This window comes from Salmo salar, chromosome 23 (genome assembly GCF_965601325.2).
Source record: "Salmo salar chromosome 23, fSalSal1, whole genome shotgun sequence".
Classification (NCBI taxonomy): domain Eukaryota; kingdom Metazoa; phylum Chordata; class Actinopteri; order Salmoniformes; family Salmonidae; genus Salmo; species Salmo salar.
In genome coordinates this window covers 36,234,404-36,259,877 of record NC_138313.1, presented here as the reverse complement: position 1 = coordinate 36,259,877, position 25,474 = coordinate 36,234,404, and the positions used below count along the sequence as shown (strand labels likewise).

The following is a 25,474-nucleotide window of genomic DNA, read 5'->3' as shown; positions in this document are numbered from 1 at the left end:
ATGATGGACTTTCATTTCTCTTTGCTTATTTGAGCTGTTCTTGCCATAATATGGACCTGGTCTTTTACCAAACAGGGTATCTTCTGTATACCCCACCTACCTTGTCACAACACAACTGACTGGCTCAAACGCATTAAGAAAGAAAGAAATTCCACAAATTAACTTTAACAAGGCACAACTGTTAATTGAAATGCATTACAGGTGACCACCTCATGAAGCTGGTTGAGAGAATGCTAGCAGTATGCAAAGCTGTCATCAAGGCAAAGGGTGGCTACTTCGAAGAATCTCAAATATAAAATATATTTTGATTTGTTTAACACTTTTTGGTTACTACATGATTCCATATGTGTTATTTCATAGTTTTGATGTCTTCACTATTATTCTACAATGTAGAATATAATCAAAATAAAGAAAAACCCTGGAATGAGTAGATGTGTCCAAACTTTTGACTGGTACTATATATGCTCCTGTTCAAAAGACCTTCTATTTGTAAGAAAAGCACATTTTTAACCATTACAATATCATCAAATTGATCAGAAATGCAGTGTAGACATTGTTAATGTTGTAAATGACTATTGTAGCTGGAAACAGATAATTTTTTATGGAATATCTATGTACATAGGCGTACAGAGGCCCATTATCAGCAACCATCACTCCTGTGTTCCAATGGCACGTTGTGTTAGCTAATCCAAGTTTATCATTTTAAAAGACTAATTGATCATTAGAAAACCCTTTTTCAATTATGTTAGTACAGCTGAAAACTGTTGTACTGATTAAAGAAGCAATAAAACTGGCCTTCTTTAAACTAGTTGAGTATCTGGATCATCAACATTTGTGGGTTCGATTACAGGCTCAAAATGGCCAGAAACAAATAACTTCCTTCTGAAACTTGTCAGTCTATTCTTGTTCTGAGAAATGAAGGCTATTCCATGCGATAAATTGTCAAGAAACTGAAGATCTCGTACAACGCTGTGTACTACTCCCTTCACAGAACAGCGCAAACTGGCACTAACTAGAATAGAAAGAGGAGTGGGAGGCTAACTAGTGCAAAACTGAGCAAGAGGACAAGTACATTAGAGTGTCTAGTTTGAGAAACAGACACCTCACAAGCCTTCAACTTGCAGCTTCATTAAATAGTACAGCAAAACACCAGTCTCAACGTCAACAGTGAAGAGGCAACTGGCCAATAAAAAGAAAAGATTAAGATCGGCAAAAGAACACAGACACTGGACAGAGATATGGCATTTTCTTTGCAACTCTGCCTAGAAGGCCAGCATCCCGGAGTCGCCTCTTCACTGTTGACATTGAGACTGGTGTTTTGCGGGTACTATTTAATGAAGCTGCCAGTTGAGGGCTTGTGAGGCGTCTGTTTCTCAAACTAGACACTCTAATTAATGTACTTTCTCGCGTGGAATAGCCTTAATTTCTCAGAACAAGAATAGACTGATGAGTTTCAGAAGAAAGTTCTTTGTTTCTGGTTATTTTAAGCCTGTAATCGAACCCACAAATGCTGATGCTCCAGATATTATAAAGAAGGCCCGTTTTATTGCTTCTTTAATCAGAACAACAGTTTTCAGCTGTGCTAACATAATTGCAAAAGGGTTTTCTAATGATCAATCAAGCTAACACAACGTTCCATTGGAAGACAGGAGTGATGGTTGCTGATAATGGGCCTCTGTACGCCTATGTAGAAATTCCATTAAAAAACTGCCGTTTCCAGCTGCAATAGTCATTTACAATGTCTACACTGTACTTCTGATCAATTTGATGTTATTTTAATGGACACATTTTTTTGATTTTCTTTCAAAAACAAGGACATTTCTAAGTGATCCCAAACTTTTGAACGGTATTGTATACATGAGGGGGAAAATAAAAATAAAAAATTCCCTCGTCAATGTACACACAATACTCCATAATGACAATATGTTTTTAGAAATGTTTGCAAATTTATTACAAATAAAAAACAGAAATACCTTATTTACATAAGTATTCAGACCCTTTGCTATGAGACTCGAAACTGAGCTCAGGTGCATCCTGTTTCCATTGATCATCCTTGAGATGTTTCTACAACTTGACTGGAGTAAATTCAATTGATTGGGCATGACTTGGAAAGGCACACACCTGTCTATTTAAGGTCCCACAGTTGACAGTGCATGCCAGAGAAAAAACCAAGCAATGAGGTCAAAAAAATTTGAAATCTGAAGAGCTCAGAGACAGTATTGTGTTGAGGCACAGATCTGGGGAAGGGTACCAAAAAATGTCTGCTGCATTGAAGGTACCCAAAAACACAGTGGCCTCCATCATTCTTAAATGGAAGAAGTTTGAAACCACCTAGAGCTGGCCGCCCGGCTAAACTGAGCAATCGGGAGAGAAGGGCCTTGGTCAGGGAGGTGACCAAGAACCCGATGGTCACTCTGACAGAGCTCCAGAGTTCCTCAGTGGAGATGGGAGAACTTTCCAGAAGGACAACCAGCTCTGCATCTCTCCACCAATCAGCCCTTTTCTGGCCAGATGGAAGCCACTCCTCTGTAAAAGGCAAATGACAGCCCACTTGGCGCATGCCAAAAGGCACCTAAAGACTCTCAGACCATGAGAAACAAGATTCTCTGGTCTGATGAAACCAATATTGAACTCTTTGGCCTGAATGCCAAGCATCATGTCTGGAGGAAACCTGGCACCATCCCTACGGTGAAGCATGGTGGTGGCAGCATCATGCTGTGTGGATGTTTTTCAGCGACAGGGACTGGGATACTAGTCAGTATCGAAGGAAAGATGAACGGAGCAAAGTACAGAGAGATCCTTGATGAAAACCTGCTCCAGAGCACTCAGGACTTCAGACTGGGGTGAATGTTCACCTTCCAACAGGACAACGACACTAAGCACACAGCCAAGACAATGCAGGAGTGGCTTCGGGACAAGTCTCTGAATGTCCTTGAGTGGCCCAGGCAGACTTGAACACGATCGAACATCTCTGGGGAGAACTGAAAATAGCTGTGCAATGACGCTCCCCATCAAACCTGACAGAGCTTGAGAGGATATGCAGAGAAGAATGGGAGAAATTCCCCAAATACAAGTGTGCCAAGCTTGTAGCGTCAGACCCAAGAAGACTCAAGGCTATAATCTCTGTCAAAGGTGCTTCAACAAAGTACTGAGTAAAGGGTCTGAATATTTACATTAATGTAATATTTCTGTTTGGTAAAATTGTTAAAAATACTGTTTTTCCTTTGTCATCATGGGGTACTGTGTGTAGATTGATGGGGAAAAAAACGATTTATTCAATTTCATAATGAGGCTGTAATGTAGCAAAATGTGTACAAAGTCAAGGGGTCTGAACACTTTCCAAATGCACTGTATATATACATAGAGAGAGAAACAGAGAGAGAGGGAAAGAGAGAAAGAGAGTGGGTGGGTATACAGAGAGAGAAAGAGAGAGGTATACAGAAAGAGAGAGAGAGAAAGAGAGAGCGAGAAAGATGGAGAGAGAGAGAGGAAGAGAGACCAGCCATGGGGATCAGACATCACTGTTTCCCTGACGTAGGTGTTGGGCCCCACCTAGCCAACAAACGCATTAGGGAAAACACTGCCCACTGTCTAAGGGGAAAAAGATCTGACCTTTGCCATGCCTTGGGTACTAACAACCCACTCTCTGTAGGTCGACTCACAGCCAGGCTACTGTACCTGATAAAGCCTAAAGATACTGCCCACACTGTAGTGGAACCCACAGCCAGACAACAGATACACTCTAATGATCCTGATAAAGCCTACAGATGGTGATACACATCCTGCATGATTCCATTAGGAGTCCCTCATCCCACTCTGTTTCCCCTGGCCTCAGCGGTTTGACAGGGAGGAGGCCAGTGGATTAGGCCTACCCACATGATGATGGCTCCAAACATAGGTATTTTATTTGCTGCCACTCTAGCATAGCACAATGTACGCATCACTTGCATAGGGTTATCCACATGATATCAGTTACTTGGCTATGGGTGACTCCATTTTCGGAGAACTTCACGGACATTATTTTGTTTCACATTAAATCAATAGATACTATATCTATCCATAATAACGCTGTAGATAGTATGATAGCATAATTATCAGATTTGATTACAATAATTTACTTGAGAATAACATAGCCAACAGGAAGAGGAGAAACAGTGATGCTAAAAGGAATAGCCTCAGTAGCTGTGTTATACAAAGGTGAATAATGATATTTTGGGAGAGTGTCAAAGCATCAACTTATAGTGCTCTTCCAAAAAATATTTCTTAAAGAATCTCTCCACATTAAACAAGGATTGGTTGGTTAAAGTACTTCGCTGTGGAATGGAATGTGCAATCAGATGCGGCATCAAATCATTATTCTAGCAATAATTGAATTACTTTGTTTCCCTCCCCACTCGTCATGTTGGATGTAGAATTATGGGGAGAGAACAGGGAAATAGATGACCACTGTGACATGGGATAATGAGATTCAAAGACTAATTTATAGCATTTCCTTTTTAGGATTGTTTACAATGTTCTTCAAGATCCATAATTTATTTTTTATATATATATATTTTTTTTTAGTTTATATTTTAAAGAAATATGTTTATTTTCAGATTTCTATATGACTTTTCCATTTCAATGTCTGTATCAAGATATTTCTTTGAAAAAAGTAGCAGTTGTAGAAAACTTTCAGCAGGACATAATTAATATTGAAAAATGCCTTTCTTTAATTTTACCAAATTGGAAGAAAGCATAAAATACATTAATAAATTAAATCAAATGTGTATGATTTTGATTTTGGCAGTGCATTTTAATACATTGTTAGATTTGGGAGGATAATAGCTCATTATTAGGATCAGATTCTACAGTTGAAGTCGGAAGTTTACATACACTTAGGTTGGAGTCATTAAAACTCGTTTTTTAACCACTCCACATTTCTTGTTAACAAACTATAGTTTTGGCAAGTCGGTTAGGACATCTACTTTGTGCATGACACAAAGTAATTTTTCTGACATATGTTTACAGACAGATTATTTCACTCATAATTCACTGTTCCTGAGGGTCAGAAGAAAACCTACACTAAGTTGACTGTGCCTTTAAACAGCTTGGAAAATTCCAGAAAATGGTGCATTGGTTTTAGACGCTTCTGATAGGATAATTGACATCATTTGAGTCAATTGGAGGTGTACCTGTGGATGTATTTCAAGGCCTACCTTCAAACTCAGTGCCTCTTTGCTTGACATCATGGGAAAATCAAAAGAAATCAGCCAAGACCTCAAAAGAAATTGTAGACCTGCACAAGTCTGGCTCATCCTTGGGAGCAATTTCCAAACGATTCATCTGTACAAACAATAGTACGTACGTATAAACACCATGGGACCACACAGCCGTCATACCGCTCAGGAAGGAGACGCGTTCTGTCTCCTAGAGATGAACATAATTTGGTGTGAAAAGTGCAAATCAATCCCAGAACAACAACAAAGGACCTTGTGAAGATGCTGGAGGAAACCGGTACAAAAGTATCTATATCCACAGTAAAACAAGTCCTATATCGACATAACCTAAAGGCCGCTCAGCAAGGAAGAAGCCACTGCTCCAAAACCGCCATAAAAAAGCCAGGCTACGGTTTGCAACTGCACATGGGGACAAAGATTGTACTTTTTGGAGAAATGACATCTGCTCTGATGAAACAAAAATAGAACTGTTCGGCCATAATGACCATAGTTATGTTTGGAGAAAAAAGGGGGAGGCTTGCAAGCCGAAGAACACCATCCCAACCGTGAAGTGTTGGTGTGGCAGCATCATGTTGTGTGGGTGCTTTGCTGCAGGAGGGACTGGTGCACTTCACAAACTAGATGGCATCATGAGGGAGGAAAATGATGTGGATATATTGAAGCAACATCTCAAGACATCAGTCAGGAAGTTTAAGCTTGGTCGCAAATGGGTCTTCCAAATGGACAATGACCCCAAGCATACTTCCAAAGTTGTGGCAAAATGGCTTAAGGACAACAAAGTCAAGGTATTGGAGTGGCCATCATAAAGCCCTGACCTCAATCCTATAGACATTTTGTGGGCAGAACTGAAAAAGTGTGTGCGAGCAAGGAGGCCTACAAACCTGACTCAGTTACACCAGCTCTGTCAGGAGGAATGGGCCAACATTCACCCAAATGATTGTGGGAAGCTTCTGGAAGGCTACCCGAAATGTTTGACCCAAGTTAAACAATTTAAAGGCAATGCTACCAAATACTAATTGAGTGTATGTAAACTTCTGACCCACTGGGAATGTGATGAAATATACAAAGCTGAAATAAATAATTCTCTCTACTATTATTCTGACATTTCACATTTTTTAAATAAAGTGGTAATCCTGACCGAGCTAAGCCAGGGAATTTTTCTAGGATTAAATGTCAGGAATTGTGAAATACTGAGTTTAAATGTATTTGGCTAAGGTGTATGTAAACTTCCGACTTCAACTGTATGTAGATACCATCGGAATTTGCGTTCTTTCACAACAAATGACCATCAAGTGATTCTGAGAAAGGGAAGGAACTCTTACCAATTAATTTATAATTGGAATGGAGTATTAGTTGTCCTTCAATTGTGAGCTTCGGCTATGTTACAGTCCATGAGACAGAGCTATATTTTCTTTGTTTGCACTCAAACCGCAAATGAATAATATACACTATCACTTGCAACTCATCATCAAGCTTTGATTATTTGAATCAGCTGTGTAGTGCTAGGACAAAAAACTAAATGTGCACCCGGTGGGGCCCCAGGATCGACTTTGGGAAACCCTGATTTATTTGAACCCCTATGAGCCTAGCACAGGGCTCTCATACCCTGTTGCTGGAGCTCTACCTTCCTGTAGGTTTTTGCTCCAACCGCAATCTAGCGCACCTCATACTTTATCTGACAAGAGCCATTAATACAAAAACATAAACACAAAATATATCCAATTCAATCACGAGTGCTGAGCAATTAGTGCTTTTGAGGTCGGTTTGCTTTTGGTTCGATTATTAAAAAAGAATCACGGTTTCTACTTTGGCTTCGATATATTATTTTTTACATTAAATGCACTATGCATGATGTTGGTTGAACGCTGTAACAACACAGAGTAAAACAATGAATACAAGTCCCATGATGGTAGTGACTGCCCATTACTGCTTATCACTTATCACTTGCTTATCATTTATTCACATTACTTTACTTTAATAAAATATTCCAGTTGTTGTGTAGCCTATATTACATTTGTTTTATCTGATGGCTTTATTATTTCATTCAAAGTCATCATCTCATCTCCATAGAGTTGCTGTCTATGCTGTCTGACAAAATCAATTTAGTAGTTCTATAAAGTAAATAAGGCATACTTTTATGGATTATGGTCATTGTAGTTAATTACCACATTTTCTGCGCTAAACTATGTACAACCTTGGCCTGTTGGAAACTATAACTCCGTACTGCATCGTATGATCTGATATATCTCTAGAGAAACTGAGCAATGTGCGCATTGAGCTCACAGAAAAAAAAACAGAACGAAATGGAATTCAAATAATGGAACTAACTTGGGTCAATTTATTGTTAAAAATAAAAAAAAAATAACCAGAATTTTGATTAATCCCTCAGCACTATAAATCACAGATATTACTTTGGAGTGACCTGTATAAGTCAAACTCTCCTCCAACACAATGCCAAAACATGATTCACCTTCCTCTGTGCAGCCCACTTCTAAACAGAGATAAAAACACACTCTAATCACCGTGACTTATGGAGCGATGTGATCTATTGACAGTGACCTTGTCTGATCCAGGGCGGGGCGGGGGAGCTGGTCTGTTTAGGGGCGTAGTAGTTTCCAACTTCAGCTCCTGATCTAGAATGTTCCACTCAAGTGGCTTTCAATGAACCTGCTGACTTGCTCATCATTTATCTGGCTAGACGTCTGTTTGGCTCGGCCTACCCCAGCAACACAGCACTCCGATCCTCCCCTTCTGAACCCCTCCCCGTCTACACCTCTCAGCCCACCCCGTCTACTGTACACCTCTCAGCCCACCCCGTCTACACCTCTCAGCCCACCCCGTCTACACCTCTCAGCCCACCCTGTCTACACCTCTCAGCCCACCCCGTCTACACCTCTCAGCCCACCCCGTCTACACCTCTCAGCCCACCCCGTCTACACCTCTCAGCCCACCCCTTCTACACCTCTCAGCCCACCCCGTCTACACCTCTCAGCCCACCCCGTCTACTGTACACCTCTCAGCCCACCCCGTCTACACCTCTCAGCCCACCCCGTCTACACCTCTCAGCCCACCCCATCTACACCTCTCAGCCCACCCCGTCTACACCTCTCAGCCCACCCTGTCTACACCTCTCAGCCCACCCTGTCTACTGTACACCTCTCAGCCCACCCCGTCTACTGTACACCTCTCAGCCCACCCCGTCTACACCTCTCAGCCCACCCTGTCTACTGTACACCTCTCAGCCCACCCCGTCTACACCTCTCAGCCCACCCCGTCTACACCTCTCAGCCCACCCCGTCTACACCTCTCAGCCCACCCCATCTACACCTCTCAGGCCACCCCGTCTACACCTCTCAGCCCACCCCGTCTACACCTCTCAGCCCACCCTGTCTACTGTACACCTCTCAGCCCACCCCGTCTACACCTCTCAGCCCACCCCGTCTACACCTCTCAGCCCACCCCGTCTACTGTACACCTCTCAGCCCACCCCGTCTACACCTCTCAGCCCACCCTGTCTACTGTACACCTCTCAGCCCACCCCGTCTACACCTCTCAGCCCACCCCGTCTACACCTCTCAGCCCACCCCGTCTACACCTCTCAGCCCACCCCGTCTACACCTCTCAGCCCACCCCGTCTACACCTCTCAGCCCACCCCGTCTACACCTCTCAGCCCACCCTGTCTACTGTACACCTCTCAGCCCACCCCGTCTACACCTCTCAGCCCACCCCGTCTACACCTCTCAGCCCACCCCGTCTACTGTACACCTCTCAGCCCACCCCGTCTACACCTCTCAGCCCACCCCGTCTACACCTCTCAGCCCACCCCGTCTACACCTCTCAGCCCACCCTGTCTACTGTACACCTCTCAGCCCACCCCGTCTACACCTCTCAGCCCACCCCGTGTACTGTACACCTCTCAGCCCACCCCGTCTACACCTCTCAGCACACCCTGTCTACTGTACACCTCTCAGCCCACCCCGTCTACACCTCTCAGCCCACCCCGTCTACACCTCTCAGCCCACCCCGTCTACACCTCTCAGCCCACCCTGTCTACACCTCTCAGCCCACCCTCGTCTACACCTCTCAGCCCACCCCGTCTACACCTCTCAGCCCACCCGATCTACACCTCTCAGCCCACCCCGTCTACACCTCTCAGCCCACCCTGTCTACTGTACACCTCTCAGCCCACCCCGTCTACACCTCGCAGCCCACCCCGTCTACACCTCTCAGCCCACCCCGTCTACACCTCTCAGCCCACCCCGTCTAAACCTCTCCGCCCACCCTGTCTACACCTCTCAGCCCACCCTGTCTACACCTCTCAGCCCACCCTGTCTACACCTCTCAGCCCACCCCGTCTAAACCTCTCCAGCCCACCCCGTCTACACCTCTCAGCCCACCCCGTCTACACCTCTCAGCCCACCCTGTCTACACCTCTCAGCCCACCCCCCGGGCTGTGTGGGAGTGAGACAGAGCTTCCTTGGGGAGATGATACTGTTTGCTATGGGTCCAGGGGAGGGGAAATAGAGATGGAACCACCCCCCACCAGCTCCCACATTCCACCCCTGTTTGTTTTCGCCTCTTCCTAAAGCACTCGTTTGCTTGGTAACCAGGCAGTTGGAGCTGGTCGGCATTTCTCTTGCAGTCCGTTCGCCTCCTACCTGGTTGTGCCTTGGAGTGCCTCTCTCCAGAGCTGTACTCATGGAGTCAGGCTCAGCTCTATAACTCAACTCACTGCATGCCTGCCTGCCTGCCTGCCTGCCTGCCTGCGCCTGCCTGCCTGCCGCCTGCCTGCCTGCCTGCCTGCTGTCTGTCTGTCGCTGTCTGTCTGTCTGTCTGTCTGTCTGTCTGTCTGTCTGTCTGCGCGCGCGCGTCTGTCTGTCTGCCTGTCTGCCTGCCTGCCTGCCTGCCTGCCTGCCTGCCTGCCTGCCTGCCTGCCTGCCTGCCTGCCTGCCTGCCTGCCTGCCTGCCTGCCTGCTTCTTCTGCTAATAAAACAAAGTGCAATGCAATGTCAGGCTCAGCGCTATAACTCAACTCACAGCCTGCGAGAACTGCCTGTTAGTCTGACAGCTTCTCCTCTCTGATAATTGAGCAGATAGTTTTGTTTAAAAGCAACCTGGTCAAAAAACTAAGGGATAGACTACTACTGCATTGCTTTGTCATTGAATCAAAGTCTCTAATAGATTCTATAAAGTGGATTCCCCTGCCCAACCCAGGCGTTTAGGGTTGGTATGAAATAATAGCAGCATTCCTTCATTCTGCACTGAGGTTCACCAACCCCTTTGCTGCATCCATTCTCCATTATTGTGCAATGAGCCAGGGGGTAGAGTGATTGAGCCAGGGGCCAGACTGATTGAGCCAGGGGACAGAGTGATTGAGCCAGGGGACAGAGTGATTGAGCCAGGGGACAGAGTGATTGAGCCAGGGGACAGAGTGATTGAGCCAGGGGGCAGAGTGATTGAGCCAGGGGTCAGAGTGATTGAGCCAGTGGTCAGTGTGATTGAGTCAGGGGTCAGAGTGATTGAGCCAGGGGTCAGAGTGATTGAGCCAGGGGTCAGAGTGATTGAGCCAGTGGTCAGTGTGATTGAGCCAGGGGGAGGACTGACTGAGCCAGGGGACAGAGTGATTGAGCCATTGGTCAGAGTGATTGAGCCAGGAGACAGAGTGATTGAGCCAGGGGGCAGAGTGATTGAGCCAGGGTTCAGAGTGATTGAGCCAGGGGACAGAGTGATTGAGCCAGGAGACAGAGTGATTGAGCCAGGGGACAGAGTGATTGAGCCAGGGGTCAGAGTGATTGAGCCAGGGGTCAGAGTGATTGAGCCAGGGGTCAGAGTGATTGAGCCAGGGGGAGGACTGACTGAGCCAGGGGACAGAGTGATTGAGCCAGGGGACAGAGTGATTGAGCCAGGGGACAGAGTGATTGAGCCAGGGGACAGAGTGATTGAGCCAGGGGTCAGAGTGATTGAGCCAGGGGGCGGACTGACTGAGCCAGGGGACAGAGTGATTGAGCCAGGGGTCAGAGTGATTGAGCCAGGGGACAGAGTGATTGAGCCAGGGGACAGAGTGATTGAGCCAGGGGGAGGACTGACTGAGCCAGGGGTCAGAGTGATTGAGCCATGGGACAGAGTGATTGAGCCAGGGGACAGAGTGATTGAGCCAGGGGACAGAGTGATTGAGCCAGGAGACAGAGTGATTGAGCCAGGGGACAGAGTGATTGAGCCAGGGGACCGAGTGATTGAGCCAGGGGACAGAGTGATTGAGCCAGGGGGCAGAGTGATTGAGCCAGGGGACAGAGTGATTGAGCCAGGGGACAGAGTGATTGAGGCAGGGGGCAGAGTGATTGAGCCAGGGGACAGAGTGATTGAGCCAGGGGACAGAGTGATTGAGCCAGGGGGCAGAGTGATTGAGCCAGGGGGCAGAGTGATTGAGCCAGGGGGCAGAGTGATTGAGCCAGGGGGAGGACTAACTGAGCCAGGAGACAGAGTGATTGAGCCAGGGGACAGAGTGATTGAGCCAGGGGACAGAGTGATTGAGCCAGGGGGCAGAGTGATTGAGCCAGGGGGAGGACTGACTGAGCCAGGGGCTGGAGTGATTTAACTTTTGCAATATTTCATTATTGAGCACAACAAGAACCTCTTTGATATGAAAAGCATGAATCCCTATGGTGACAAACTGGTTGGAATGTTAAATAGAAAGTAACCAGGGCAGGGCAGTTAGACGACGGAGCCTACATCTGCTTTTGATGCTGAGTGTAGCCGTTGAAAGGTGTCTGTTTTCATACTATAATCGCTAACATCAAGCGCTCTGCTCTTCTGTTCAGGCTGAGGCTGTTCAAGCTGAAGGTGCTCAGGCTCAGGGGCTTAGGACTTCCCTGGTGCTCCCTACAATCTATTATTTCACATCAAATAATGGCAGGGTTCTTTTTACATGAACTACTACCAATTGAAGATGCCATTAATAATCTTAACTGACCAGTAATCTTAACTACTTTGGCAACAGGCCAAAGTAGCCAGTAGTGTTAAAACTGACAAGGTGTTGACTTCCCACAGGTTGTGATAACCTACTGATGGAAACAACCCACCATACATCCCTACTATTCTTACTGTATCAAAAACTTGCTGCTGAGTATCACTCTCTTGCCATTTATCCTGGCTTTTTCCATGTCTCTGTCCAACCCTCCTGCGTCAATCTGCTTTGACTATCCATAGCCACTCCCTGCCTTGATGATGGAGCTGACTTCAATTGCGTTACTAACTGTTAATAGAGGGAAATATATAGTTCAATAACACCCACTTCTGTTAGCACAGGATAATTCACTCCATATTTTATCGGCTCAACTTACAGAGTGGTGCCAATGTCATTGTGCTGTGGCATACTACAACGTGAGTGAGTGAGATTGCTAAATCTTCTGTGTCCATAGGAGGAAACACAAACATATTTTAATACCCAGGTTTCAGTGTTTATGGTCTTGTTCTCCAACGTGTCATTTAGAACATAACAGGAGAGCCAACGACTCTTCGCACAATAGAGGAACTGTTGAAGGACATGGCCGTAATGAGCATGTTTCCATCCATCCTTTAAAGTCCCATGGAACAGAACTGCCAGTGTCGAGGAGCGCTGTGTTAGCCAACAGCACCCTTTTTCTCGAAAGGATCTATATTTACAGTATAACAGAAATAAATATCAAATTACTGGCCTTTTCTGAAACAGAATCTTTCCTTGAATCAAGATATTTGGGGTTCTGTAATTCTCAATAACCCAGCTATTAATGTGTCCTTTCCTGGAAGGCGAATGTAATACCACGGAACCCGGCCAAACTGACCGACTCCATCCAAGTGCAAGCAGCACAGAGAGAAAGCATTAGGCTTGTGGTTCCCTGATCTTTCACTCTTCAGAAAACGACGGCATCTCCCCCGATCCAAAATGAAGACTGGATCATTGAGAAGAGGAAAGGTTTAGTGTTCATAATTTGGGGATTTGAATGAAAAACTTCAGCAGGAGCAGAACAGGGACCTTTTCCTAGGAGTTGATTATGTGGGAGGAGAAGGAAAAGGATTGGAATGTTTGTCTACTAAGGAGGTGTATTCCATGACTTCATATCCCACACTGAACAACACTACTGTCATAAATACAACACAATTAGAGAGCACGGCTACTCTCAATGTTCACTAATTGTAAATATCAAATTAGTATCATAAACAAGCGGCATTGAAAAACCCAATGGCAGGTTGACAATAAGGTGTTTACGGAAACCACTAAATAGGGCCACTTTTAGAAGTGGAAGTTGACATGCAGCAGTGCTGGTTGATGTGGTGTCCCATGATGACCTAGTAAGAGAAATGAAAACCCTGAGCTGAATACTGACTGAATGGCCATCCAATGACCTTTCTACCTACAGTACTGGAGCAGGTGACCTCACAGGTAATTCAACCATGGAGGACCTGGTAGCAGCCAATCACGAACCAGTGTGAGTCATACTGTACAGTACCAGTACCCATCGTCTGGCTCTAGTTCTGAGAGACTGTAGTGAAACATCCCTGGTTTCACTGCCACAGATTATCATAGAGGACAGTATGGCAGTACTGTAGAGAACAAGGAATCTCTCTCTCTCTCTCTCTCTCTCTCTCTCTCTCTCTCTCTCGTCTCCCTCTCAGGGTATAGGATAGAGGGAAACATCCCTCTAAAGTTAAAGTACATGCCTGACTGAGTTAAGGCTTTGTGGCCGGGTTCATGAGTCAAATAATTAGAAGAAGTCATACAAATTGTCTAAAACCATAAGCAGCAGAGTGAAGAAAATAAGATCCAGTAACAGAGACATGCAGTAGCCTGATCATGTTCTCAGTGATAAGCAAGTCATACCCCGCGGTGCTGTTCTCTTCAAGTCTCTCTGAAGCTTGGCAAAAAAGAAAAGATGAAAAAGAAGTGCAAAAGAGATGCTGAAAACAGAAGAAAATGAGACGAGACCCTTTACTAAAGCGCCAGAATTACAACAAAGAAAAATGCTTTTAGAGGGGTTGGAGCTAAGTCAGCCGCTCTTAAATAGCAGTGATTGTTAACAGAGCTATTGGATTAAATGCATAGTCAAACCGCACTTTAACAGCAACAAAACATTTCTAAATGAAAGGAAATGTATAAAAGTCCTTGTAAAAAAAGCCATGCAGAAGAGCTCTGCAGAATGCCGTTTCCAACGAAAACACCGTAAATGTAAATGTAAATGTTTGTCTGTTTGTAGCTTGTTCTGACTGTATGTACACACACACACACACACACACACACACACACACGCACACGCACACGCACACGCACACACAAACCAAGCAATGGACACAACCAGTTTCCTAAGATGAACAACAGATGTGGCCATCTACAGTATTTTGGTTCAGCAACGTTCTCTACAATAATACCATTGGTTGTCTCCTCATTTGCTATATCATTTTTCCACCATACTTTTTCCCCATTAGACTTTAGTGCTTCTGGTAACCTCTCCATAACTTTGGTACAGCCAGCAATGTACGGCATACTTTTAACCAGAAGTTCAATGCAAATCTTACATCAACAGAAACCAAGCCATGCTGCAGAAAAGTAACAGTGTGAATTGAGATGAGGACACACCGGACTGGAATATGTTGGAATGGTAACCTAATGAAGACGTGTTGAGTTTGAGTTGAGTGCACTAAGCAACCATTGACAATATGTATGGTTATACAATAGAGTTGTACTCGGTTAAAGTTTGACTCTGATGTGTACAGCTTGGGTTTGGCTTGTGAAGAGCCATTTTTCACAAGGCTACGGGGGTCGGGGCTTGGTAGTGTATTGAGTTCTGCTCTAAGGCTACCATTCAAAATGTAACATGTTTTCCATCACAGCTTCAATGACCGATGACTACCATTGCAATCAGGGTGGGAAATGTACTCTTTGGTCCACCAGTCACTGGTGGATGCCCTAATTTTACCAGCCACACAATTTGTTTACCAGATAAATAACAGAAAACACTGTACCCCATCCCGCTTTCACCACTGTAGCATTGAGATTCTCTTTTTCAGAGATGACACACACACACACACACACGTTGTTGTTGCTTTTTTACGTGTTGTCTTTGGGGACATTTTGTTTTACTACTCCCAAATGCTCTGTGTGACCACCCTCCAATGTGGCTGGTAAGAATAGACATTCTACCAGCCAATTCCAAAATCTACAAACATTTGGCTGGTGGCTGGTGTTAATTTCCCACCCTGATTGCAATCCAGTCCTCCCTGCAAATAAGATTTGAAGTAACTCTTAAAATGTCAGCCTCATGCCTCCCCACAAATGTAGCAAACTTATTTTAGTTTTATTATAATTGGTATTGTTTTTATTTCAATTGGTTCCCCCCCAATGGTCATGCTGCTCCCCCTATTGTCATTCTCCCCCCACCCCCTCAACAGTCTTTCTCTGCCTCCACTCCAATGGACATGTATTTATTCATCACTGTTACAGTTATGATTTCTGTTTCTATTGTTGTTGTTTTTTATTACCATTTTCATTATTTTATTCCACTTAGTCCTGCATGTTGGAGCTCAGAGCCTAAGATGTTCTCTGTACCCTGCAATCACACCTACAACCCTGTACATGTGACAACGAAACACTCTGAATCTAAATCTGACATACATGTCTTTCTGAGTTGAAGACATTACAGCGTCAGACCATAGTGCAGCAGACAAGGATCTCCCCCTCCAAAGCCAAATCCCCCCCAGCCTTGAGACAGGCCCAAGGTGCCCAGACTGACCTACTCGCAGCTCCTGTCCGAAGACAGTCCTCTCCCCCAGGGCGGAACAGTTCCACCGGCCGTAGCGAAACTGGTACTGACACTCGTTGATGCCCAGCTGGGCGCCCTCCCCCACCACGATGATGGCATCCGGGCGGCTCTGGCAGATGGCCCTCTGACGAGGGGCCAGCCCAGGGATCTTGTTGCAGATGATGTTGGCACCCAATGCCACCACGGAAGACAGGGCCCTATGGAGCGGGAGGTAAAGACACATGCACATACATACATACGCACGCACACACACACACACACACACACACACACACACACACACACACACACACACACACACACACACACACACACACACACACACACACACACTAGTCAGTCAGTGCTACTGCAGGATAGATTACATAGACTTTAGGCCTCTCCAGACCAGGAATAAATTAAATCAAAGCCTTGATGAGCATTCCTTAATTACTCAGTGCTGTTTTGCAAAAATATTACAATTGAATAGATTTGAGGTGAGATAGCAAAGAGAGCATCTGAAACCAATATCTGACGCTGCAGAGGATTGTAAAACAGATCCAAGGCAGAAAATGACATTGTGTTTATTTGCTTACTGACAATGCCTCTCCGCATTGGTTTGGCTCGTGATCGTAGAGAAATGAGTTGGGAGTTTTGCGTTAATTGTTAGGTAACATGGCTAGAATTGGTTCCAGGCATGAGGGAGCTGGGCAAGCCTTGCACCGGCACAACCGTGCCTTCAATTTGTAACTGGGCTTCTCAACCAAGAAGTCACACAGAACTATGTTATCCCGACGAATTTGAGATTGATCTGTTTAAAGCACGCATGCAGTGTACTGCACCGCCTATAAATATCTTTCCTGTGCGAGATTTCTTTCCTTTATCCACATTTTGAGAGCTATGCTACAGGATGCCTGGCTAATAGCAAGGTTTCCGACACCAGCCTCTCTGCAAGCCCAATGAGGTGCAAGTCCTCGAGGGTTAACCCTAGATCAAGCAGCCATTTAACCCGTGACATGACACCTTGGAGCTTCTGCTCCTCAGAGGCTGTTCTGTAGCACCTCTGATCACCGCCTTGGGACTTAATATCATCCCTGTTCCTGACACATGTTGGGTTTGGAACAGTCATGTACCAGAAAACAGACGGCTAAACAAATGGGGTTATTTCTCCATCAGAGTGTTTATAGCCATCCAAACCCTGCAGATACATGCCTTTCAAACATGTCAGTAGGAGCCGTAAAAGAGCATGAAGATGAATGCCAGCTTTGATGTCTGACGTAGGCCTTCAAGGGCTTTACCACAAGCAGGGCAGGCTGATGCAGGCAAGTTGTGTGTCAGCAAAAAACGACAGTAAGGGTAGAGAGAGAGAGAGAGAGAGAGAGAGAGAGAGAGAGAGAGAGAGAGAGAGAGAGAGAGAGAGAGAGAGAGAGAGAGAGAGAGAGAGAGAGAGAGAGAGAGAGAGAGAGAGAGAGAGAGAGAGAGAGAGAGAGAGAGAGAGAGAGAGAGAGGATAGAGAGGAGAGAGGGGGAGAAGAGAGAAAGTTGGAGAGAGGAGAGAGGGAGAGAAGAGAGAAAGGGGGAGAGAGGAGAGAGGGAGAGAAGAGAGAAAGGGGGAGAGAGGAGAGAGGGGGAGAAGAGAGAAAGGGGGAGAGAGGAGAGAGGGGGAGAAGAGAGAAAGGGGGAGAAGAGAGAGAGGGGGGGAGAAGAGAGGGGGAGAAGAGGGAGGAGAGGGGGAGAAGAGAGAAAGGGGGGAGAAGAGAGAAAGGGGGAGAGAGGAGAGAGGGGGAGAAGGGAGTGTGATAAAGAAAAGAGGGAGAGAAGAGAGAGCGGGGTCGACTGCATTTTGTGGATTCCCCTTCAAAACGATTATGGAACAAAACCATACTGCCCCTCTGACTCAAACAACCCAAAGAGTGAATGCATATTGATTGTAAATTGGTTATGGCCAACCATGTTCATATTGATTGTTTGGCTCTCTCCAGATAGAAAATAAACCTTGAATGTAAAACCACATGACATGTTGAAATTAAACCATAACGGCAACCAGTCATCTCTGGCAACAAGAAATACTTTTGTCTAATTCAGGCTCTTTGGTACTTCATCTGCACTAGAGGAGGATGTACTATGGATGTGTTGTGGGTGAGCTTCAGTTGCAAAAGTTGTTTAAAATTCTTAAAGATTCAAACATTTAAGCCCAATGAACTCAAATGAACTGCAAAAGGATTTCATTCGTTCAAAAGAGATGATTCAGACATCCCTGCTTTCTTCAAAACTGCTGTGCGTCCTAAGCAACATATACCTCTCTGTTTTTCATATCCAAAACCATATGATAAATGAAGCTCACCCATGCTTTGATCTTTGCAAAGATAACATAACCACCATGCAGGCATTAAGAAATCAGGTGCATAATCAAAGTCTGGCAAATGCCATTAGAAATCTCAGCTTCATATCCATCCAAAACTGAAATTGAGATATAAAGCAAATCATTTGTGAAGCACAGAGCACTAAAATAACTCTGCATACCTCTCAAACCTGCTGTTCCTCGATGTCTACTAAACAAAACCATCCAAATGCTCCACCAACCTTCTCTACTGTAAAACAACCCCCATGGAGTTAGTGGTTTAAATGTATTTTGGAATCATATACTGCATTATGCTAATGTTTATGAGGTCAGGTGCACTGTGACTGAAGCTCTAGCAAGGTAAACAGATGCTCTGGATTACACCACGTGACACAGTCAGGAGAACAAAAGAGTTTGGCAGACATAGATCCCAAATATCCTATAACAACAATAATAACAGTAATACCTGTGTGTCGCTTCTCGGTCAGCAATGAGTCACTGTGCACCTCACTGACTATTACAGTGATTATGAGGAGCTTAATGATGTTGCTATTGTTCTCTTGGGTAATAGTATCCTTGCCATTTCCAGCTGCCAATTCCCAGTATCACTGTCTAACATGGGCTTGCAAAAGCAGCAGACAATGCAAAACAGAGCGTTCCTCAGTTAAGCTGTTAAATCCCTGCATCATCAAAGTGCACAAATGCGATTCTGTTTGCTTAGTGACAACTCTGTGTGCACAGTAGCAGTTTGCGACAGAGAGCACTGCAATAGACACAGCTAGGAGCACCATTGCCTGCTCAAATTAGATATTGTGAATATGTGTTAACCAAAAAATGTGTTAACCAAATATGTGTTATCCGGTCTTCATATTGTTAGTGTAAGTACTTTTGGTAAATGTTTTGAAGGAAAAAAAAAGATCTACAATATATACTAATCAGAAATACTGTATAAAGGTAACATGTAAAGTGTTGGTCCCATGTTTAATGAGCTGAAATAAAAGATCTCAGAAATTTTCCAAAAGCACAAAAGCTTATAAGTCTCAAATGTTGTGTACAAATGTGTTTAAATCCCTGTTAGTGAGCATTTCTCCTTTGCCAAGGTAGTCCATCCACCTGACAGGTGTGGCATATCAAGAAGATGATTAAACAGCATGATCATTACACAGATGCACCTTGTGCTGCATGGGGACAATAAAAGGCCACTCTAAAATTGGCATGCTGACTGCAGGAATGTCCACCAGAGCTGTTGCCAGAGAATTTAAAGTAAATTTCTCTACCATAAGCCTCCAACGTCATTTAAGATCATTATTTCAGCATGTCCAAACGTTCTCACAAGCACAGACCACGTGTAACCACACCATCCCTGGACCTGTACATCCTGCTTCTTCACCTGCGGGATTGTCTGAGACCAGTGACCCGGACAGCTGAAGAAACTGAGGAGTATTTATGTCTGTAATAAAGGCCTTTTGTGGCAAAAAACTATTTCTGATTGGCTGGGCCTGGCTCCCTAGTGGGTGGGCCTATGCCCTGTCATGTGAAATCCATAGATAAGGGCCTAATGAATTTATTTACATTGACTGATTTCTTTATATGAACTGTAACTCAGTAAAATTGTTGAAATTATTGCATGTTGCGTTCATATTTTTGTTCATTATAGAAACAATTCTGCTACCAGAAATGTACAGTAGGCTATGTAGGGATGTTAACAATAGCAAATCCAAGGATTCCCACAGTGTATTATTGTGCAGGCAAAATAACCTTCCCACAAACCTTCCATTATAAAGTGTTGGGTTGGATGGGGCTACACACACACCTATTCCATCAGAGAGAATGCCTTTGATATGACACAGCATTAAGCTCACAGGTATGTCTCACTGAGAAATAAGATGTCAGACACAAAGTGCTCCAGTGGCAAATTGCTGGAATATCAATTGTGAAACGAAATAAACCTGTAAGATTTGTTTGGTGGAAATTAAGGATATGAATTAATAATATTTACCTTAATTAAAAAACAAAAGTTCTCTAATGAAAAGCTTTTAAAACGTGTGTTATATATGTAGGCCTATTTGAAGGCAAGATAAATGAGAAGAACAGCAATGGAGCTCGTTTTCATGTCTTATTCCACGTTGATGTTATTAGGGTTTAATATGGAACAAAACGTTTTTCTAAAGTTCCCCGTTTTAAAAACCGTATACTGATCCGATTTGGTGACGTGGTGCAATAAAGGCAACTTTAAATGTGTGATTGACCTTAAGTGAATATGATTTAATTAAATGATAGCGTACTCTGACTAATCCCTCTGTGTGTGGATGAGTCATTTGCCACCCATACAGTTCACCAAATGTCAGTGTGAGTTGAACCATATAAACATGAGTTGCACATGTAATGAGAGAGAAAGGAGCACCTTGGAGGATGGGATCACAATCCTCTCTTTTCTTTTTCCACTTTAAAAACATCCTCATCCTTAAAACCTATTTCATTTGCTGTACTGTACTGTAATTAAGCATGTTTAAATGATAAATTCAAACGATGGTATGTAGTTTATAATGTGCAAATCCATACTAAACATAGGCATAGCCACTTTTAACTGCAACCATAAACCACATATATTTTAACATCAAATTTGGGGTCTCCAGCAACATCAAATTTGGGGGCTCCAGGATGGATTCCAAGTATGGTTCGGTAATTATTTTTAAACCGAAAATAAAACGTTATCTTGCGAGAGCAACTGATTCAATGAGGCAAGTATTATGACTAGTGTCAATCACGTGCATACATGTCAGAGACCGATGTTTTACAGCCACTTTTCCAGATGTGGCTTTAAATTATACCTTGGTAGATCTGCATAAAACCATGGGTGATGTAATGCATAAATCCGAATCCATATCCACAACTGTGACAGGTAATAATCCAATGCATGCGTAAAAGCTATTCATACCTTCGGGGTTTGCTAACATAGGGGGAAAAATGAAATAATGTTCTCTCTCCATGTAATTGTCTTGAACATCTCTGCCACTCTGTGGCCAAATGAAACCGTGTCCAACCGTCATTACAATGTTTTAAGGAGGATTTGGGTCTTTAAGAAGAATAAATAGACCTAACAAAAAAGTATTTATATTACCTCATCAGAAGCAAGTCCTGTGTTACAACCTGCCCATAAAATAGGACTTCGGGTAATTGACATCGACGTATAACTCGATCCGTTATTTACCACGTGGACCGGAGGGATTCCCCAGCTACCTGAAGCATTCCTGTATGCTTTGATAACGAATAGATTTTGAGTATAATTTTGTCATTTTAAACGGTAAAGTCTTTAGAACACAATCGAATGTCTGGAAATACCCAATATTCAATCAAATTCGGTGCGTAAAATGCACAGCCAAGCAGAAAAGCGCTGACATCGAAATAATGTTGAATCTTCAGTTTGATATACCCTAGCTGCCTTAAATGACTTGTTCTATATTCAACAATGTTGTATGTTCTATATTCAAACCGTTTTTATTAGGGACGTACGCTGTGGAAGCAAACAACCATACCTTAACCAACAACCTGCGCCAATCTTTCAGAGAGAGATTTAACAAGAGAATTATCCATCAAGTACATCGAAAATGAAATTCATATAGGCCTACTCAGTATGTCTTTGAACACAAAAGCACACAAGTGAGCTAACTAAGGGGCCCGTTGATTGGGTCAACTTACAGGTAGCTCCCACTCGTAAGGATGAGGAAGATCTGTGGATAGTAGACTGATAGCAGTACACTGCGCGACGAGAATATGATCATGATGACATTGAACAAATGGCCGCTTTCTGATGGAGTGAAAAGAAATACTGTGATAAACTCCTTTTTAATTCCTTGATGTCGCTCGTTTTAGTTCCCCTTTGCTCCAAAATCAAAGAGCTGACTCCCCGTTTGCTGCGATGCGTTTGCGGTGCTTGCTTGAGTGGCGGTGCTATGCAGCTCCTAGCTCCCAGTCCCAGGGCCGTGAGTGTGCAGCGGGCGCGGAGATTGGCTCTGTCATCTCTCAGCGGTAGAGGCTGTTACAGAGTGTGGTTTCCGAGCCGGAATGATGATGGTTTTAGGGATTTTGGATGGCAGAAAAGTGCCTTTCTTCACTCTCATGAGAGTCGTGGCTGCCATTGGGCAGAGAGAGACACTGCTATCCGCCCACTTCTGCGCCACAACAGAACCATGGGGTGATAGTGATCCGCTGCTACCCTGGACAAGCTGTATTTCATTCATCAAATCAAACTCCAAAGTAAACAAACACTGGCGCACTCAGTGACGGTTTCATCTTTAGGCCTACTGATTCACACACACATCATCAGGGTGAGAAAAAAAACGTCCGTGCGTAATGGCGTAAAGCAAATATATTCAACTGTATTGCAAACATTTTATCCAATGCTTGTTCAAAAAGTTCATGTGACCATATCGTTATTTAATTAATAGGCATACATTGTGAAAAGCCTAATAACTAAGTGTATATAAATGATCAATGAATATGATGTGTTATTAATGGCTTCAGTCTATCCATAAAAGAGTACTGCAGGTTAAGGTTTTAATACCAACAAGCTCTCACAGTCTCACTGCAGAATTAGACGTTTTAATACACAGGATCCGCAAGGTGCATCTTTGCGTTGAACCCGGTGAATGAAAGGCTCTGTCTGCACAATCGCTTCAGCCCAATGTGATTTCACTCGTCACCTGAAGACTTCACTTATTGTGTGTGAAGAGGTCATCGTGAAAGATTTTCCCAGGCTGATGGAGGGGGGTAGTAGGCGCGGGAATGAACTAACTGGTTTTGCTTGATGAAACCATGAGATATCTGGTGACGCTTCACTTGGAGTGATTTTTTCCTATTTGAACTGTTTAGATGTGAATACCTGTGGAGGTTATCCGTTAGGCCTATTTCACTCAAGGATCACAGCAATGGAACGAGCTGGGGAATGACACCTGTTGTTTTGTTAACTATGACATGGCTATGGATTCTGGTATGAGGAGCAACGCTAGTCTGAAAGGCTCACCTCTTGTTGAAATAAATGTGTTTTATTTTTTATGAACTGGTTGCATATCATTTTTCTCTATGAGGTATGGCATCTCTTTTTGTTTTTGCAAACACAGAACATGTATAAATCATCTCTCTTTATGCATCAAGGTGAGCTATTGCAAAACAGGTAAAAACTCAGTCTAGGCTGTGGAATGTGGAAATACAACTCAACCAGGCTGCCGCTATTAATGAAGGTATGCAGCAGTGAGCCGGAGCGGTGGAGACAGACAGCGGGTCAAATGATCTCGCTATAGAGCGACAGACCAACCAGACTCTGAGCAGATGAACAAAAACTCAAATTGAATATGGATTAATCTTCTTTGGGGGTTTTTGCAAACCGCTAAATAATTGGACGGCTTTTACGCAAGCGTCCAAAAGTTGTCCCTGATGGCTATGGGTGTCAGGTTCATTTGAACACTGACATGGACGGAACACACGGAGGTTTTTTTAGTTAGTTTGTTATATGTCATTTAGGTCAAAAGGGCAGGTGTGTCGAATTATTGCCCGAATTACACTGCATTTGTATGCATTCAGAATATCCATAGCCGTATGTGGTACAGCGTGTTGTAGGCTATATTTAAAATAGTAATACACACAACAAAGCAACATAAACATATTGACAGTTGCAATAAGTACATTTACACTTACCCAAGCCTTAAGTAGATGATGCCAAAACACAAGAAGACGTAAAAAGTCCACCTTCGGAGGGGTCTGTGCATGATCATAACCGCTTCTGGGACTGGCCATTCACTAGAATGAAATGGTCACGCTTACGTTCACATTGGCAACACTACAATACCTAACCTTTCCAGATGCAGATAGGCCTGTAACTTCTGTTTTCCAAAATGTCAAATCTAAACACCTTTGAAATATTTAGCCGTCTGAAATCCATTGTCAACGCGTCACAGGTGAGAGTCGCAGAGTGATGTTGATCCAAAACGTGCGTGTTAAAAAACGAAACACTTATGAGAGAGAGAGAGGGGTCGAGGAGAAAGATGAATTCTCGAGTGAAGCGTTCTTATATTTCGTCCTTTGTATCAAAGTAGGGCAAGTTATGTATTCTCACTTGTTCTTGCTAGCGCCAGGTACATTTACACCCGGTGCAATGTCCTCTTTTTCAATAGAATCTCGTCTGTATTGAAGCCGTGACACATCGGTTGCAGTTCCTCTCCCTTGACGACATCTTAAATTCTTTCCATGTAGCTGCAGGTACTCTAATACAGGTAACAAAAGTCCTATCCACGCCTCCTCCTTTGAACTGGTATGGATATGCAGGGGATGGGACGGGCTTCGGGGTTGAGCTGAACACGTGCAGTTGTTGTACAGTAACATACAGATAACCGAACCGAAACGGCCTTATATACTGTAAGCTAGTTGAGGTTGCAACCTTGGGTATTGCCCACCAGGAGATAGACTATCCTCATCAAGTAGCCAATCAATGGTAGCGATTAGTCCACCAGTTTACATTGTGACTAGTGAGTAGAAGAGTATTCTGCATTTAATTCGTATAGCAACAAAAAAACCTTCTATGGCACATTTTGTGAATTATAGACAATATGTAAAGCTCATTAGGGAAATGTGTTTCTTATTTTTCGATAGATCAAATCATAGGGATCGTTTTCAATAAATACTCGACAGATTTTCCAACTATGATGAATGCGTTTTAGAACAATACGTAAAAATGCCTCCTTGAGTGTCTGTCCCCTGGGGTCCCTTCCTAATGTATAATACTCCCCCTGGTGGCTAAAGAAGACAACTGCTGTCTTACTGCCAGAAGTCTTCTGTGTTACTGTACAGTCCTGTATGATGTGAGTGGGTGTGCCTCTGAATGTGTTTCTGACTGTGGGTCAAGCTAGGTCTTATAGTTATATCACTACTCTTTTCACATCAATATGCCATCACACTTGACATTACAAACAGTTTGGTGGCTCATTTCATGCATGTATATTTTAATAGGATGTGCGCCTGTGTAATCATTAGAAAGTATAAATCACAATCAATATGCAATATGCAAATGTATTTAAATTGAATTCTGTTCATTTCTGTATTTTTTTGTTGCATTTGAATTGTTTAAATGACAAAGAAATGTAATCCATTAT

The 25,474-nt window shown here is 43.8% G+C and overlaps 1 protein-coding gene across 2 annotated transcripts in view; it reads right to left on the bottom strand.

Moving 5' to 3' along the window:
• Positions 1-24,661, bottom strand: part of wnt7bb (wingless-type MMTV integration site family, member 7Bb) — a 49,101-nt gene extending 24,440 nt beyond the window's left edge. Inside the window, exons 1-2 of one of the 2 annotated variants that reach the window (XM_014169868.3) lie at positions 24,024-24,661; positions 15,981-16,207 (exon numbers count right to left, since the gene is read on the bottom strand). In XM_014169868.3, the coding sequence (XP_014025343.1) occupies positions 15,981-16,207; positions 24,024-24,100 (304 nt within the window). In that variant the 5' untranslated portion in view covers positions 24,101-24,661. Of the gene's footprint in view, positions 1-15,980; positions 16,208-22,028; positions 22,530-24,023 lie in introns of those variants that run through there. The other variant, XM_014169867.3, reaches the window with a different exon arrangement.
• Between the last annotated feature and the right edge of the window lie 813 nt (positions 24,662-25,474).